Here is an 11239-nt window from a genome sequence, read left to right as displayed (position 1 = left end):
TTTCCCTACTAATTGAAGGTTGCAAAGCTCTGGTGCCAAGGTTTTGCTTCCAAAGAGCTAATTTATGACTAGAAGGATATTTTATGTCTTCAGATGCAGCAGCTACAAAACTCAGCAAATCAGAACCATCTGTGCACTGATACTTGAATCACCATTCATCCAGCAGCCTATCAGTCACATTAGTTTCCATCCTGCATTCTTGGCTCACGTACACTTGTGATGGTCCAAAGTTCACCAGAAATATTAAAAATGAATGGTACCCTGACCCTGCCTTATTGCACACGCATCAGAGACAGAAATGGGGCTTTTGCATACAGGGAGTTTCGAGGCAGAGGTATGATGGGACTGACATTTCCCAGCAAGTCCAGTAAGACTGCTAATTACCTGTCTCTACTTACTAAAACGTGGCTTTATTAACTCTGTATAGTTCCAGACTTAAAAGTACAAAAGGAACATAGAATATTATAGCTGTCAGTGTTAAAATTCTCTGTTAGTGCATCACATAGCACTGCATACCAGTAACACAGTTAAACCCCAGGATAATACCTCCTCCACATTAGTGGCTGCAGGAGTGTAAAGGCAAATGATAGAGACAAGTTTGAAAGTGAGAAAATGAATTAAATACTTTCACTAACAAAGGTAACTTTGCTTTTTATCTGGAATGAAGAAAAAACCTGACATTCAGTCTTGTCTTCAAGATGTTAGTGAACAAAGTCCTTGACTTCCCCATTATCCTGAAAGTAAATAATTCTCCCCCACAGACCCACTGCTTTGAAGTGGTAGGCTGTAGGTCAAAAGGACTCATGACAGTTCTTCCTCCTTAAGGGTTGACATCCCACTTTTAAGCAAAGCCAGGGGAAACAGGAATTAACAAACACGATGTATCTAAGGCAAAAGAACTGCTGTGTCAGTCTCATTTTGAGATCCTAAACTATTTCCTCTTCTACAAAAGAAAAGGCAACAATCAAGCAGGAGATGTCAGAAATGATCCCACAACTGTCTGACTTACTCTGGAGATTTTAGCAGCACGGTGGTTTTGTGCACATGCTGCGGCAGCAAATTCCAGAGGGCCATCATAGCGAGTTCCACTTGACTTTAGCCCATCCAGCAGGATTTTCTTCAGCTCTTGATACTTTGGCTTCTCATCATAAGCTAAGCCAGAAACGCATGCCAAAAACTTGGATATCTCACCTGTGGGGTATATTTTAAGGTAGATTTCACTTGGTGCAGTCCTAGAACTTCAGAAAGAATTTAATTCCATAATGGATACCAATCCTATACGGTCAAACAAGATGAGACAATTTCAGCTGAAGACACACTCAAACACAGAACTGACAGTATCTTGTCATTTTGACATGAGAGAAGGAAAAGATGGACTTGGACAGACAAGCTAACCCTTAAGTCCTAGGTCTTGTTATGCATGTGCACTAATTTGTGTAGTACTGGAAGCTATTTTTAATCAAAATTAATCAAAAGTTTATTGACAAATATTGATAGAATAGATCTGTGTAAAACAGAAGTAGAACACAATAGCCTTTTAAGTATTAACTACTGTTAAGAACATTATTTTAATCTGCATATACATGTGTAATACTTTGAATTCACCGGAAAAAAACTTTTTTTTACTTCTAATACTTGGACAAATATTGTTTTTGAAATTACAGCTTAAACAGTCTAACTCCAGCATTACTTTGCTATCATATTATTTGCTATTTGCTATATTTGCTATTATCAAGTGGTTCTAGAAGCAGGGGGACAGAGAATGGCAGAAATAATTTTATCAGGAAAAACATGGGGGGGTGTCAAACTTCTCTTTCAATTAAGACCCAAGTACATTGTATCTGATAGAATTCCAGACGTAAAGATTTACTAAATACATATACACATCATGTAATATATTTCATGTAACATATGACGCATTCCAATAATTCAAATACAGAAATGTTATGAAAGCAAGTGAATAAATCAAACATAGACACTGACCTTTGAAGGAAGTTTGGTGTTTTCACTGGGTTACTTTTGTACTTCAGTGAAGGAAGAAACATATGACAAGACAAATTGTCCATTTGTTTGCTTTTTCAAAATCTGCATATGAAGCACTACACCTTTTGCAGACAGTTGCTTACTATTTCCATACCAACAGCTACTTCTGTTTCTAAGACAGTCATAGCTCCCAAACACCTTGCATTACATATGGTGAAGATCCTTTATGCCACTTGATGGCATCCAGCACAGATGAGACTGATCAAGATTTTGGTACCACCACAAACCAGGGCTGAAAATTTGCCCCTCCACATCTATATAATCTTTTTAGTGCTTGTTTATGCATTAATGCAGGAAAACAGCAGAACAAAAATAGTTTTGCAATGAAACTATTAACTTTCCCAAGTATCCTGTATCAGTAAGCACCAAGAGTCATTTACAGCAGTGACCAACACTGGACAGCATACAGAAATTTACCTTTTCCCCTTGCTGTAAAGGAGTCTTTGAGCTAAAAATGCTTCAAATACAATAAGCTGGTACATGAAGGGCCTGATCGAGTTCCACTGAAGTCAGAAATATTAGTTCAATTAAATTGCACCCTAAATTAGTGAGTGTGACATACAATCTAACAATGAATACTATACAACTGCTATGTTACCAGCTACACGCAGATCTTACATGCTGAATTCTGCTGCTGGACAGTGATGTGTAAGAGTGGTTCCTTCAGCCTTTATTCTAACAGGTTGATTCAAGGATGACCTCTGCTTGCATACTAGCTTACCCTAAGACCAGAGCCTCGTAATACTGCATGGACTCAGACCTGCTGAAGGCATCTACCTTAAAGTCTAAAAATTCGCAATTACATTTAGGATTTTAAATTGAAGGCTTTGTTAAATTTGTGTTGCTTTTACACTGCTTTGCCCAAAGAGACTAAGACATTTAAGTATTTTCTGTAATGGACTAAAGAGCTACACAGTACATACTGTATACACACTTACTACAGCTGCTTCCAGAAGAATTCCATTCCATCACTGAATCTGGGAGCTCATCCATAAGTCTGAAACAACATGAGAGTACAACAATTTAATGTGGGTTTGTAACAGGTGATTCTTCATTTGGGATTTAAGAAGACAGCAAGTCTCAATTCCAAACAGAGTGGACCTCCAGGATAGCTAATGATTCACAGTGCTGCTTTTAAAACAAAATCTCTTACTAGCTACGTTTTTAACTCTTTGGATACTGCTGATTTCTGCAAGACCAGGTTTACACCTACAACTGCACTTTAAGTTTATCTGTGCAGATGTTTTTAACTTTCTAGAAAGAAAAATCCTTTGAGCTGATATGTTTTGTTCTGATTTCAGTTTAATGTCTAATATTTCTATTTTGGAATTTAAGAAGCAGTTCCAGTCTGCCTACTAGACATTTAGCATCAGGTTCTTTCTGCCATGTAGTAGAGGGGCAGTTGGGTGATGGCGGTTACACTTACAAGCAGGCACAAAAGGTGGGAGTCCCATGCACTTCATAAACTGAAGGGCAGGGTCATGGCTGTACTTTCTATCCACCTAGAAACAGTAAAGGACACTGGAGATCAGAATCAATCATACCGTAAAAACAGAGGAAGCAGCACCAGCTCTCATCTTTGTGCAGGCATGAATCCAGGATGACTTCCAGCACCTCTAGGAACCTGCAGCTGCACAAGACCCCTTGCTCTAAGTGAGTGAAATCTATTACTTTAATCAAGCTGTTAATGCTCTTAAGGGATCCCCCTTTTTTTGTTGTTGTTGGTTTGTTTAAAGGAGCCATAAAGGTCCACCAACAGGTAACAGGAGATGTTCTCAAATGCATAATGTTGGGATACACAGGCTAATAACCTTCAAGTCTATAATCTGGTGTTTAGTATCAAGATAAAGGGGTTTCAATTTTGAGCAAATGAAACCTGTAGCCTAGCTTGAATTCTAATTAAAATTCCTCCAATTATAGCACAGCATAAAAGTTTCTAAATTTGAATACACCTTAAAGATCCCCTTACCAATGTCCAGCACTTTGGCACAGTTGCTTAAGAATTAGTGGGAGGAAAGTGGAGGGATGACAGGATGAGAAAAGTGGTGAACAACAGAGTTTGAGGTCCTGTCCTGGCCCCTGCCTTTCAACTGCACCCCACCTTCCAGGGCCAGCTCCTTCCTCCTCTCCATCACACAGACGCCACAGCAGAGGACAGGCATGCTCAGAAGTGATTTAAGTCTGCTGGTAATGTGCTTATTAATAACTTAGAAGCAAGTGGACATGCACATATCTCTGGCCTTTTAAAACAGTGTAGACACTGAAAACCACAATAAATGAGATGACCTGGGCAAGTTACCTAACACCAACAATGCAATTTATTACACTAATAGGAAATTCTGTAAAAATGGAATCTGTATTATTTTCTGTGCATTTCCTCTAAGCATCTGTTTGCTGGCCATATTGACAATGCCAGCAATCCAAGGGTTAACTGCAAGGGATGAATTAGTGGAGAAGCTTGATTGATTAAATTGATTTAACATTGAATTGTATAAGTGTTACCTTGCAGGGGGTTGTGTAATGATCAGAACTTCTAAAGGAGAAATATTAAACCTAACGTGCGATGTCAACATTTACAGATGTAATCTGTATTATCCTCAGTCTGCAGGCTAACCTTTTTCTCTGTTGAGAGCCAATGCCACAGTGAATTTGCAGATTGATTTCTGTGGCTCAGCTATCCCTATTGTGTACCTCTGTTGTGACTTGCCCTACTTAAAAGTTTGCTGCTTTCTCCAATTGTGTTGGTACATTTATGGGTAACTACTCCCCTGTACAGCCTTCTATGGGCTACACTGGACCACATGCAATTAACTATCTCAAGTCCCAGCTGTGAAAGCAGAGAAAGAAAACACTAATACACTGTTGCTTTAGTAAGCTCTAAATGAGTAATGCTGGGAAAAAGAAAATATGTTAATCAAGTTCTTTAGTATTTTGGTATTTAATTGTTTGCAATGGTAGTAGGCTTATATAACATTAAAAACCTACATAAAAGCATCTGAGAAATGGTATATATAGAAAGTTAAATAAATTGAATGCACATGTGGAAAAACTTCCAAGAGATGTTTGTACTACAGTCCCTACAAAGCATGCATGAACATAACAGAAACGCACAACAACCTTCTGTATGTGCAATAAGGCCTGCACTAATTAAAAAAATGTTTTCTTTAAAAAGAGAGTACTCAAAATACACAGCTAACAAAATGACTGTGTACTGTGAGTCTGAATTTAGCACATATCTACGGTAGTACATACATAAACATGTGGAAGAGGGTATATATGCACACAGTTCATGTTTTTAACTACTTCTAACACCTCTTGATTAAAGGAAATTGTTTTCACTTGCTCGTAAGATGCTGTTCTACAGGATGTAAAGCTGTCGTCTTCAGATCTGCTTTGTTAAGTAATGAGGATGTTCCAGGGTGGTTTGCATGTGTGTTCATGTGTGTGTCGTTTAATTTTTACTTTGTTTTCGCAGTCTGGACAGCTACAGGGTCCTTCAGGTTCTGTTCCCAAGGCAGCTTCCCACATAACCATTGCAGCATGCAGTAGCCAAGGATTTCAAGGTCACCTCGTCTGGATGGGGCTAAAAATTGGGGAGAGGGGGGCAAAGAGGAGAGAAAAAAAAAAAAAAGGATAAAGAATAAGAACCTCTTCTTAGGAAACAGAAAATACTTTGATTGAACTACTGTTGATGAAATATGAAAAAGCCAAATGGGCAAAGTGTTTTGTTTATTCAGCTGTATTAGACCCAAAACAGCCCGGTATTTGGCCACAGTCCACAGACAGGCAGTGACTTGTTACTGTTGAAGTAAGGGTCAGTTTCCTCACCTCCTCCAACTTCATCCTTCCTCAGTCTGGCCTGTCACATGGACTTGATCCCCATGGCCTCTGACATGATCCAGACAGCCCATAACTGAGTACCAACACTTTCTCAAAGAGCCAAGCAGTAAAACAAAGAAATAAATGTCTGCTGCTAAATTGCTAACACATGTTCCAGGAAGTCCATGGGGTCCACATTGGTCATGCAGGGACCCTGTGAGCGCAGACTAAACACTGATGGCCTTTCCTGTTCTCCTGCTGAGGTATTTGAACTTGGAAGATATGACAAAACTGCCACCTAGTGTACACTTATGCAGCAGAGCTGTCTGCTTATAAGTACCACAAATTGTTTGTTTAGAAAGTCGTAGCACAAGCTAAAATACACTTGCTGTTTTGCAAGTCCTGTGTAAACTCACCACTACTGCTTCAAAAAGGAATTACATCAGGAACAACTTACACTCACTCTGCACACCCCAGGTACACTAACTACACTAAACAAATACAGTAGATACAATTCAATAAAAAATGAACTCCATCCCCAAATATCTTTTATGCAGAAAAACAGGTAACTGAAGTTCAACCTATAGATTGACTTTTCCAGGAGAAGTGGGGGGGAATGCAATACTAATAGAATTGCTATTGCTTGCTGCTAGTCAGAGGAAATAAAACTTGAACAAGCTGGATTGTTGCAGTATTTCTTTGCACACATTTAACTTGCAGACTATAGTTTGCAAGTCAAGACCACATGGAATCTGCAAAACCAGAAACTGTTAATCCTGATTAAAGAAAGACAGATGTAGAAGTTATCGATTTATGCTTTCCAAAATTAATTTGCACTTTCCAGCAATGAAAGATTTTGGATTTGTTCAGTACTTCTTGTCTAGGGTAAAGCCTAGTAGTTGAGTATAGTGCTGCTAATCCAGCTGTAAACAGATATCATATTTTATGGGCCTTCATTAAATAAATTCCAGAAAGTCACTCAGCAAACTTGCCTTTTAATTTAAAAAGTCATCTGCTAAAAGCTACGGTGCCAACACATCATAACTGTCTCTTGTTACCCTATACACATTATTGTAAAAGCAGAAGATTATTCTCTACATTCTCTATTTTAACTGCTATTAGACTATGGGATTATTAAAGGCCCTTCAATCTATCTGAAACTACACTATCCCTTGGGTGCCATTTATTTTCTGCAGTAGATTCAGCAACATCCTAATGCAAGACTTGGCTCTCATATTAAAATAAAAACACAAGCTCTACCACTTGCTGTTCTGTAGTGATTTCTTCAGCCATAAATCTGCTGTTAACTGTGGAACAATTCCATTCATACACGTGTTCACAACTCCTTTTTCCATTATGGCAATTCCAGATTATAACCATAAAAACTAGCATTTTTGATTGCAGATCCTCTAATTTTCACACTATGCTCTTCTGGCACCTGTTTCTATAAGATGGGCTACAGAAAGCGGCCTTCTGAGAAAAGCTGTCAAAATTAAAATGCACAATTTTTTTTTCCACTGAGGGATTGATAGGAATCTGTAAATAATGCAACCAATTCTATTTCAGAAGGTAACTTAAGATAACTAATTTTCTGACAAAACAGTCCCCAGAGAGTACAGTTTACTTCACAGTTAACAGTTTGGCCATGACTAACTACCTTCTCACTCACATGGAGATCTTCCAGCCATTTCCTGACTAAGGTTAGGGCAAAGCCGCCACAAACAGGGACAACTTTACTAATAACTTCCCCTAAAACCAGAGTAGTCAGCTGGGGAGTTGGGGAGGGGGGGGAGAAAAAGGTATACGTAACTAAGCCATACATCACTGAAAAATAGAAGGGGAAATGTTTTACAGAGAGATGGTAAACTCCCAGTTCACTTTATCTCCCAGGTCACTGCAAGTGTTACTACACAAAGACATTTACATGTGCTTTTCATAGAACCACATGAAAATGTCATTTGATTATTTCACCGTAGTAGCTTGTTCTCTCTCTGCTCCTTCGTCAGCTCGGTTGAAGAGATAACTTCCACAACTTTTTAAATAATTTAGATCCTTTAAAAAAATTATTTCACTAACTAATCTTTAATGAATGAATATTATCTATGAACAATGAAATAATTAGATTTTCGCCCCAAATACAGCACTAATACATAAATAATAAACTATATGTTTACTTGCAGAAATAAATTTCCTCATACAATTGGAGATTAGAAGAATTCTTGATAAACATCAACTGAGAGGAGTCAATCTGGCTTCATTTAAAAAATGTGAAAGCCACGCACAATAAAACAATGCTGCTTGTCACTGTTACAAGAGTATACATTCAAAATAGTACTTATTTAAACCAAACTATCTTACTTCTCTGTAGACTAAAATCTTGGGGTATTTTTCCTTTCTTTTTTAATAGATATTTGATTCCTGCTTTTCTATTAACCAGGAATTGTTTTATTATTATTTTAGTCTCATATGAAATATTATTTAATGGGAATATGTTGGCAATTCTTTATTTAGCAGTATTTTTATAGTTTAATTTTTTAATTTTGAAGATTTAAGGCCTGATTCTGTCCCTATTCCTGCCAACATAAATCAGGAACAACTCCACTGAATTTAATGAATTAACAACCATGTCAATGAAATCAGAGTCAGGCCATAAGAAGTTTTATATACATCACAAACATATACTCAACATGTAGTCACAGGGTTCAATGACAACTCAGAATAACGTAACTGAAGCAATTCACCTCAAGAAGCAAATATATTATGTATCTCTGTATACTGGATTTGGCAGCTACATGAGCCCTAATTTATATTCAGATTATTATTTCAAAAAAGAACATAAATTATATCACACCAGCTACAATATGCTCTCAAAAATACACTGCTCCCAAGAACTCAGCTGAAACCCACGTGAAAAGGGAAGTTTTCCTCTATGGCCATTATTAAGCTAAATTTCTCAAGCCTTTTGTAAAGATCTAGGCAGCTAGTAAGTGACAGATGAAATGTTCTTCTATTATTTTTAATTAGCACTGTTACATTATAATTTTACTAATAATGTCTCTTTAGATTGCAAGCTTTTCATAAAAAGGATCATTTTAGTAGCTCATATTGCATCTACATGCAATGGAACCTCCAAATCTCACTGGCATTACAGAATAGAGATTCATGTTAATTCACAAACAAATAAAGGAAAAGTGTATTAACATGACCATGCAGAAATATAATTATGTCAAAAATGTGTCATCAAAATTTTGTAAGAAGTGAACTAAAAGTGACATAACTTTTTAACTCGAGATGATTGTAAAAAAAATCAAACAAGACTTGTCAAAAATCAGTGCCTGTATTAGGGGCAGGAAAAGACAAAAAAATGCTAATAATCAAGTATTCGCTCCCCAAGGTACTGGTCAGTCTGAGCAGTTCACTGCAGCACATTAGTGACTAACTCAATGAGTGGGTGGCTACAGGAGGAGATTAGATTAATACAGTTAAATTTTCAAAGTTTGGTAAATTTCAATGCTTAGAGGCCATTCTGTACAGAGTTATGCAATCCTGAGTGGGGCAACTGAAGCAGAAGCTGGAAACAACCTCTCTCCTCATGTACAGTTCCGTACTGTTAGTTTGCTGAGGTACTCAATGACAATAATCACCACCATGGAATACTGGAAAGCAAAATAAATCCAGAGCAAACATAGTGTCACCACAACTGTGCTACAGCTCTTCTAGATAATTCATTCTGGGACACAGCAATGAGCAACTTTTCCTCTGCCAGCTATAGTGTCTCTCCTAAACTCAGATCCTGCAGCTATACACTTCACTGATCATATGGCTGATGGGCACAAAACATTCACCAGACCTGGCAGAAGTTCCCATAGTTGTTCATAAGGAGATACAACCATGTTTTCTCCAGCACTGTCCTCACCTTGGGTGGCCACAAAGGTGCCATGCTGCCAGTATCAGCCTCATGGTCTGACGGCTCACGTCCCCTCAAAGGCAGCATCAAAGCTGGTGACCAGCACTGTCCCATCAGTTACGGGATTAAGTCCCAGTGCAGCAGTTTAGTAACTTGCTTCAAGACCCACAAAAGCAGCAACACTACAGTTGTTCTCCTGCCGCAGCCAAGCTAATGAGCACACTGTGAGCCAGAAGGTCTTGCTGGCCAGAAGTTCCCAAATTATGATCCTCAAAGCTCTTAAAAATGGCAGAGCTTTCCTGGACAATCACAGCAGCCTAATGTGCAGGCACGTGCACAGCAATCTCCAAACAAGCAGATACATACGTCCACTGACGGCAGGATTTAACTAAAGAGCCTTCTTGGTTTTGCACCTGCTCTGCTGCATCCATAATAGAAAACTGCAGTCAGCAGCAGGATTATCCTCTAAACATGGACAGAGAGTGAATAATCATTAGGACTGGTGAAATGAGATGTGCTGAAAGAAAGAGGGTTGTGGAAAGATGTTTATGTTGTGGGAAAGCTGCAAGCTGCAAGAGAACTTCACCACAAGATCTGGGCGGGAGATAAAATGGTGGTGGCAAGAGATGTAAGTACCTGGTCAGAAGTTAAAAAGTTCCAAGTTTGCAGTAAGGAGAACGCGTAGCAGGAGAGTAGGGACAGGAAGTTTTACTCCTCTTTCACATCTATGTGGCAGAAAAAAATTACAAAGGTGAGGGGCTGACAAGCAGCCGTGAGATTCATTAATTTTCTGAACTCCTGGTGTAGAGAATGAGAGCCAAAATTAAACAGCCAATTCGCAGCCACACTCATCAGTTGTGATGCTCATTATCTTATTTTGCTGCTTCTGGACATTCTTGGAGGCAGTTATAGGCACCTTTTCAATCTTTTCCTTGCTAAAGCCTGACTTCTTTTGCATACAATGACCTCCAGCTTCCTCTTTTGCTGGGCACATATTTCTAATCCAACACTCAGAAACTAAACACTTTATTTCACACTGCAAAGTTCCACCCATTTTTTGCCAGACCAGTTACATATTCCTTTAGTTTTTAGGATTTACAATTTGTCCTGCACACAGTCTTTGAGAACACATACCAAACTGCAGCAAATCAATAATTCATTTGACCAAATAAAAAATCCAGCAGGCTCCCTCTGATTCCTAACTATATATGGACAGATGCCAAATAAGCCTCTTGATCCAGAGCCATTTAGAGCTCTGTTCTCTGGAAGCCACACAGGCTCAGAAAGAATATGTTTCCAAGCATACGTGTTTATATCCTTCCTCACAAAATGAACCCTGCATATATTCTAGTCAACCCCTGCATGCAAAAGAAAAGGGAAAATGGACAAGCATTGAGCTATGTTTTTAATATCAAACAGCAACACTTCCATCAGAGCAGTGTGGAAAATAGAAGTGCAGAGATTTCCCTA

At 38.4% G+C, this 11239-nt stretch overlaps 1 protein-coding gene across 1 annotated transcript in view; it reads right to left on the bottom strand.

The window, feature by feature from the left end:
* VRK2 (vaccinia related kinase 2) overlaps positions 1 to 11239 on the bottom strand; it is a 42802-nt gene that overhangs the window by 4468 nt on the left and 27095 nt on the right. The window contains exons 8-10 of the mRNA XM_010007020.1: positions 5506 to 5626; positions 2982 to 3040; positions 1010 to 1191 (exon numbers count right to left, since the gene is read on the bottom strand). Of these exons, the coding sequence (XP_010005322.1) occupies positions 1010 to 1191; positions 2982 to 3040; positions 5506 to 5626 (362 nt within the window). The remainder of the gene's footprint in view (positions 1 to 1009; positions 1192 to 2981; positions 3041 to 5505; positions 5627 to 11239) is intronic.

Source organism: Chaetura pelagica, unplaced genomic scaffold (genome assembly GCF_000747805.2).
Source record: "Chaetura pelagica isolate M959 unplaced genomic scaffold, ChaPel_1.0 scaffold111, whole genome shotgun sequence".
Lineage (NCBI taxonomy): Eukaryota > Metazoa > Chordata > Aves > Apodiformes > Apodidae > Chaetura > Chaetura pelagica.
Note: the sequence above shows the minus strand (reverse complement) of the source record. Positions and strands in the feature narration are given on the sequence as shown.